Here is a 7,937-nt window from a genome sequence, read left to right on the forward strand (position 1 = left end):
CTAAGTCATTTATTATATGATTTGGCTTCTTTCCTGTTATAAGTAAACCACGTGTATTCCATATGTGAAAGTTAGTAAATACTGCTCTGCAGTTTGGTAACGGGAACCCTGATTTATTGCAGCTAATTAATGCAGTGAATACACTAGACAGAGATGTTCTCAATCAACTGCACATTCAGCTCATGGAACTGAGAAGCTGCAAAGGGTACAAACAATGCAACCCAAGAACAAGGAACATGGACCTGGGTAAGCGCCTCTTTCAGTACACTCAAAAATTCCCCAAAAGAAATGGGGCTCTTGTTTAACATTATGAAACTCGTATCAGTCAGAAGGATTTTAATCTTTATTTCTTTATACCTGTACTGTCCTGCTGAGACTGATGTCTGCGTGTTCCAATTTTTGTGCTTGTTCAATTTGTGTTAGGTAATGTTTCTAAAATGAAGAATGATACTTGAGTAGTATAGTGAGAGTGCTGTGGTGATGCAGGAGAAGGACAATGTTGAAAGATGGAAAGAAAACCCTTGTAGCCACTACCAAGCTCATGGGACAACTCAGGTTGGAAGGGACTTCTGGAGTTCATCAAGGCCAAACTTCTGCCCAGTGCCAGGTCAGCCGTGATGCTTGACCAGGTTCCTCAGGGCTTTATCCAGTCGCATCTTGAAAACCTCCAGTGATGGAGGCTGTGCACCCTCTGGCCAACTGGTTTAGCTGTGGAGTTTCATCGTTCCCACTGAAAGCAGACTTTTTAGAAACCCTTTTCGAGACAGTGCAGTCTATGCAGCTTTGTGCTAAAGTGCCTTAAAAACAACTGCAACTTCAAAAAGGACACTGATCAGTTTTCCTGTGCTTGTGTTAGTGCAAGGTAGGTGTAAAATAACAGCACACACAGGAAGGGTTGCATCAAGCTACCAAAAAGATGTGCTTTTGTAACTAGAGATTTAAATTCCAGAAAGCAAAATGGGTCTCTTTACTCTTGTTCTAGGTTAGTTTCATCATTTCCTATCCCTTAAATTTTCTCCAGGTCTACTCAGTGGATCTGGTTTTCATACTGCTTTTGATGTTTGTTGGGGTTTTTTTTCTCTTTGATGATAGCAAACCAAAAGGTACAGTTACTGTATCTCTTTTTTTTGAATTGCATTTCTTAAACTCCTCAGTGCTATTAAGTTGACTTAAGAAATGCGATTTTTAAAAATGTACATCGTTTGGAGCTTGAAGACCCCCACCCCATAAATCTTGTTATCTGCCCAAGTCCAGAATACTGGTTTGGGTCTTATTTAGCACATGTACCACACAGAGCCTGTACATTTTTAAATCAACAGATTTTGCCATTTAAATACACCACTGAAGGACATTTACAGAAATGTTTCAAAGATACCTGTCCCATTACAGCCTATTTTACCTAGAATAAGGGATTAAATATGAAAAGAACAGCTCCAGTTACCATGTATGGCAGTACACGTTACTCTCTCAATAGTCTGTGATTGTGCCTTACCTGATACCTTATTCTGTTGCAGGCAGTGATTAGTAACATTGTTAATTTTGTCTTCATCTAGGACTTAAGGATGGAAGCTATGAGCAGTACAGGTACATTTAAAAATAATACTTGATTTATTATTCTTAAGTGCTATCTTTGTGCTAAAGGAGAGTGGGACTGGGAACTAGGTGGACAGGCACTGTCTGGGATGGCGTTTGCAGGATCTTTCACTCCCAGTTACTCTGAAACACTGGAGCCATTTCTGTTTCAAGTTACAGCATGTTCTGATCTTTGTAGTCAAAATTTAGGCTAAGCTCCACTCCTTCCTCGTCTTTCAGACTGTATTGCTGATGGTTTTCTTGGTGACGGGTTTTTTTTCTCCTTTTGCTGCTTGAAAATTAGGCAGTTTCAGCGTCGAAAGTGGCCAGATGTGAAGAAACCATCATCTGCCAAGTCACTGTGAGTTGGGAGCAGTTCACAAAAAGCTTTTTCTTAACTTCCTTTCCTTAATTTTTTTTTTTTTGCATGCAGCACCTTTTCTAACATCATCATCTGTTCTCATGGATTGCTTAACTGGGAATTCCTCTAAATTATGCAAGAAATATGATAGTGCCCCATTACAGACAGCTCCTTCTGTGCAAAGCCTCTTGGTGGTAGTTTCCTGGGAATCCAGCAGCATTAAAGTCAAGGCAATTTCAAACTTGAGCAATGGTGGATGCTCAGTTAAGAAAGCAACTGTGGTGAACTGCCATGAAAAACTAGACACCGTTCTGTTGGTTTTGTCTACATTTCAACTTGTAGCAGGTACCCCTTGGTCTTTCACATCATCCAGAAAAAACCAAAACTGATGATTGTAATTTCTCAGAGTAGAGAGTGCACCATGTATTTTCTTCCTATTTTATCCATCCATAGCTTCATGCTATGAACAAAAAAAGGCAAATTAGACCAGAAAGTAGACTACAAGACAGACTTTGTACATTTTGTTTTATTCTGACATACTAAAACCTAAGATTGCTTACTGCTTACTTAGATGATGGTATGCAGTTCTCAACTTGCCAGAGCCCAGGTTTAAAGACATGAAGAACCTTTGCCATGCCAGTTCCTGTCTCTGAATCTCCCCTTAAAAAGAGCTGAGATATTAAAAGTCATAAGGTGCTCTCAAATTCTGCACTGGAAAAAAATATGTACAAAAGTACCCTATTAGGCACAGTTCAGCATTCTCAACTCACCCAGGAGGATTTGCTCATTTAATGGCAGCATTTTTATTCTTAGTTGAAGAAATCCAAGACTGGGTTTCTGAAGCTAGAATTAATGATCCGAGTTTGAACAGGCTGAAGTTTCAAGCACAGCTGGATTATTTCTGTGATATGCCTGCTATATTTTTGTAGCAGTGTTTCAGGTTTTTCCTGCATGGAGCCATTAAAATGCCTTTCTAATGATTTCTTACCAGAATGACACACACTGAATTGTGTTTGTTTTGTTTTAAAGAGGACAGCTGTGGGAAGGCTGGGAGGGGTAACCTGCCCCCACCACTGCACCTCCATGAGGACACAACCTGGCCAGAACTTGACTCCGTGTACAGACTGAACGCAAACATGCGTGACTCCAGAATGAATGATGTTAGCCTGGATGACTGGATGAACTTTGGGGCTGAAATAGTAGAGTGTTTGCACTGGTGAGTGGACTCAATAGATGCAGTGAAGTGATGGGAAATGCTGTCAGAAATCCAGGTCTCTGAAATCCACTGTTGTACCTGCTTTTTGCTTTGGATTGTACCTCACCGGCTTCACAAGGCAAGACGACACCACTGCCACTGCTCTGGAACTGACAGAGGAGGAAATGCAGCCACATCCCCCCAGGATTGCCATCCCACAGGGAAAAGCGCACACAAGGGCAGCAGAAGTCAATTTCAAAAACCTTTTTCAGTTCAACTCCATCTTCAGATGGCGTGAGGAACACTTCAAAGTCAAGTAGAACTAAAGCAAAGTTTAGAAAATGTGGATGCTTTTGCTTCTACCTGTGGCTGTGGTAAAGGTAATTCTGGAAAAGAACTTTGAAGAGATTTGGGAATTGAAGTGAGCAGCATTGAATATTCTCAGTACCATGGCATTTCTTAAATTTCCTCTGAGGATATGTTTTGGTTCCATGTGTACACATCCATCCTATTGACAACTCTAGGAAAAGTAGAGGAAATCATGATTAACAACAGAACGCCAGATTCTCAGAGGGGTTGTATAAATATACAATTTCTTTTCAATGTACTGTTTGAAAAGAAATTCCTTCAGGTTGCGAAGAATTTTGTTAATAAAAAAGAGTGGAATGCCCACACAATCTCTCAAAATGTTACTTAATGTTGCATAGTACATTTCAGAATTGATTCACTTTTAAAAGTACTGAAAAATTTCAGTAAATGTACATCTTAAATTTTAATGAAATCAGATTTGTATGAAGTTTTTTTATGTGGTAATATTATATTGTATGTCCAAAACCAAAACAATTCCTTTGAGAAGGCAGCATTTGCTCAGTAGCATAACTTTTACATTTATTTTTAAAAACAGCAGCTCCAAGAAGTTCAATACCCGTAGCCAATAAACAATAATCTCATTATAGTGCAGTCTACAAAACAGATTGCTCTAAATGACAGTTACTGTTTAAAGGGAAAACATCGTTTCACTAGGAAGCACAGTGTACAGAGCTCAAGTATTTTCATAAAGCTATTATTAAATACATTGTAGTACAGGCACTAGTGGTGATATTTGTATTTAGAGGGGTTTTTTTTTTTCATGTTAATCTGCTACCTGTGTTAAAGGCACGTGCAGGAGGGAGCTCACTTGACAGACTTGACCAGCTGTGGCCTTCACTCGTAACAAAGAGGTACTTTTTTCAAAACACAAACTTAACTTGCACTTCTAGAAACACACTGTAAAAGTACAGAGAAATTATTTTAATAACCTTCCTGGTTTTGCGCATCAGAAAATTCAAGTGAAATTACTTCACAATGGATACAGATCTCTGGTACCACATACCCAAAAATATACTTGAATTTAGAAACTGGGGGAAAAAAAAAAAACCCGAACCTCTCTCAGAGAATGGCACTGGGGTCTTTCGTTGTATGTGCTATATATATATATAATATAGTAAAACCAGGCTGATCTTGTGTTTGTATCACACATGCATAAGTCAAGTATAATGTTTCCCAAAATTTTCTTACAAGCTTTTTCTTTAATTATGGAAGTAATATATTATTTTTTTTTAATCTAGCTGTAGCTTTTGTTTATAACGTGTCAGAGACGTGATGGATTATCAAAGAAACATCTGCTAGAGGATGACATCCTGGATCAATACAAATAAGTAAACACTGAATTTAAACTCACCAGTACAAACACATTTTTTGCAGGTTTCCAGAGAAACGCGTTAGCTGTCCACCCCACCTTTCCTCGTGAGTGTGCAGAGAGTGGTAGGTTACATTAAACAACATTTGCACTTACCTTCTGTGTGTTCAGCCTGTAGTCTTGGACAAGATGAGGGTGTGACCGCCAAAACCCTGCAGGGCTGTGTTAGCGCTCCTGTGGCACAGCAGCCGAGGCTGGAGACATTCCTGTGTCCCTGTACCAAACACCGAGCTGTGGCACTCGGGTGAGACACGAGCAGCAGCTGTGGTTTTGGAACAGACAGGTTATTGCTGAGTTGTGGGGAAAGCTGCCCCCATCTCCCTTCAGCACTGCTGAAAACTGCCATTTAAGTTAAAGATAGAAATTCAACTCAGTGTCAATGCAACTTCAGCTGCTGAACAGGTCTCCCAGGTAGAAGGGCTGTGATGTTGCTCCTTGAGCTTTTACAGCCAACTAGGAAAAGCCTTAAATCATTTGCTATGATAGCTTTCCTCAGTAGTAGCACCAGCTTTTCTCTGACCTCTCCAGGATACAGTTATCAGCCTTAAAGTATTAGACAGCAAAAACAATACGTCACCAAGTTCTGATTTTAAATAGAAACCTTTATTTACATTATTATTAACATCCAAACACAAAAATCAGAAGAACAGTAATACCTTACAACCAACTCTTTATAAATCAGTCCCCATGATTTTTCTGTTTTGCAACATAAAGATACAGATATTTCAAGCAATACTTAATGTAAACTAAACTTAAATGCAGTTCTCAATACTGTATACCTTCTCCTGAGAATTTTTTTAAATATTGCTCTCAGAATTACATGGTTTCGTACTTGCTGTATCGTTCTGTCATCTGGGAGTCTGCACATAAATTCTAAAATAAAACATGTGCTAATTGGTACAACTTTCACATAATTTTGTCTTATGACTGAAAAATGGTCCTGATTTTCTCACTTTAAAAGCAGTATTTTAGGCCAAGATTGGAAAAAAAATTCTACATATGAATTTTATAAAAACTTGGTTTCTGTGATCAAGAGTAACAGACACGTAGCAAAACGACGCTCACAATGCAGCAGCGATCAGAGGGGTTTGTACTACCCAATTGTTCTTTTACTGATTAAAATTATTACACACTTTTTTCTTAAAAACATTCAGAAAAATCTACTGCTATAGAACCAAACCAGAATTGGTGAAGATATTAAATGTCAACAGATTTCAAGGCCAGTTTTATCTACTGCAGTAGGTAAGATTTTCAAAGTAGATGCAGTATTTAGGATCAGTGCTGCCAAGAAAGATGGCAGCAATGCATCCCCCCCACAACCTTAATCAAGTTTAAACTAAAAATCTTTGGATTCAGCAAAAAAGTAGGTACTGGAAAGCTCCAACATTCTAAACACAGATGAGAAAATGATGATCCTTTATAACATCAGGTACCAGTTACACATCGATGTATAAACAGAATCACTCATTAAAAAAATTAAAAGGGCCCGATGTATAAAGGAGTATGCAGTCTAAGAGCTCACCTAATGAAAGCAATCAGAGTTTGCAGTTTCCATCAATATAATGAACAACTACAAAGTACAAAGATTGTTCTACTCTGATTTGCTATAAAAAACAAGGGATTGTTGCCTTTCAGCTTCAGTCGGCAGCACTTCCTCAACAAGTAGGTATGTTCTAAGAAATAAAAAAAGACAGATAGAAGATCCTTAGGCTTTTAAAAGTTTTGCATTAAAAAAACACCCATGACTTGGACTAAAGGTTTCAAATAAATACTATCGCCTAATCTCTATACTCAGTACGAACTGCAGACAGGGTTGCATAAAGTAGACCGATTGAATGTGCGTTCCCTTTGGAACACAACTGGCGTTTGCTAAGGGTGAACTTTTTGAGAGTATCTCTAGTTGAATTATTTCTGTTAAAATGGAAGATCACTGAATATTCTCAACAATAAAACCACCTCTTGCTTACAGTACCAAGAAGAAGCAATCAAGAACACAGATTATTTTTTTGTACTCACTTGGGAAAAGTCAGTTTTCCGTGAGAGTGAACGAGAGAACAAGAGCACCACACATCTTACACATTTCAGGGCCATCCTTTACGGAAGCTGAGAGGTCTGACTCAGCAAAACTGCCTGAAACTGGAAAAACTGCAAAGGGATCTTCATTGCAAGGAACCAAAACAGGGGCGTGAACCTATCAGCAAATACTGCGAATAAATTTATAACCAGTCTTAAATCCAGATATGAGAGAAACCTGCTTAGAAAATACATTCATTACTATTAGGACAATCCCATGAGGTGCAGACATTTGGTTCAAGTGTGGCTTCATATCCTTAAAGATTTCGGGATGTCATGTAACAGGTATTTTGCAACAGACAGACATTTTTGAAGAACATTTAGAGTTCATTAAAATTGACCAAAAAAAAGAATCCAGATTCATCAACTGAAAAGGCAACATATGATAAAAAGACATGAGTGTCGTGACACGTAACAGCTTACAACGCAGAGCTTTTTTGTCAGATTGCCTTAAGTAAAAAAAGAAATGTAACAAAGTGCTCACAGGTGGAAGAAGCATTTAACAACAGGTCTTTTATAAAAAGCTGTATGTTAAAGATGTAAAAATAAATGAAGTGTTGAAGACCAAAGAGGAGAAAGGTGTGGGCCAAAGTCACCCAGCTTCAACGTCAATAAGTTTAATTTAAAAAAAAAAAAATTCTATTTGGACCTCAACTACACTGAGTTTACAGGAATCAATTTTGTTAAATATTTAGCTTCACAAACTCTGCAAAAATGAGTTAGTGACCTACAAAAGTCATATATATAATACATTATCTTAAAGATCATATTTACAAAATTTATTCACAAAAAAGACTGCAAAATTCTGATTCAGACTGCAGTGCCTTGCCTTGAGCTTTCTGAAGTTATTTTCAAAAAGATGATGAAAGATTATTGCTCAGATTTTCATACACAGAAAACATTACCTTAAGCAGTCTTTTCAAATAATTCTTAAGAGACTGTGTTTGAGAAGGAACATGAGTACACCCTACCTTCATATGAAGTCCTTATCAAAGATA

General features: G+C 38.0%; 1 protein-coding gene across 2 annotated transcripts in view; it reads left to right on the forward strand.

Moving 5' to 3' along the window:
- SULF2 (sulfatase 2) overlaps positions 1-2,993 on the forward strand; it is a 62,931-nt gene extending 59,938 nt beyond the window's left edge. Inside the window, exons 17-21 of one of the 2 annotated variants that reach the window (XM_010189121.1) lie at positions 123-246; positions 917-918; positions 1,562-1,584; positions 1,877-1,933; positions 2,963-2,993. In XM_010189121.1, coding sequence (XP_010187423.1) covers positions 123-246; positions 917-918; positions 1,562-1,584; positions 1,877-1,933; positions 2,963-2,993 — 237 coding nt within the window. Of the gene's footprint in view, positions 1-122; positions 247-916; positions 919-1,553; positions 1,585-1,876; positions 1,934-2,962 lie in introns of both variants that reach the window. The other variant, XM_010189120.1, reaches the window with a different exon arrangement.
- The last annotated feature ends 4,944 nt before the right edge of the window (positions 2,994-7,937 follow it).

This window comes from Mesitornis unicolor, unplaced genomic scaffold, assembly GCF_000695765.1.
Source record: "Mesitornis unicolor isolate BGI_N332 unplaced genomic scaffold, ASM69576v1 scaffold9977, whole genome shotgun sequence".
NCBI lineage: Eukaryota > Metazoa > Chordata > Aves > Mesitornithiformes > Mesitornithidae > Mesitornis > Mesitornis unicolor.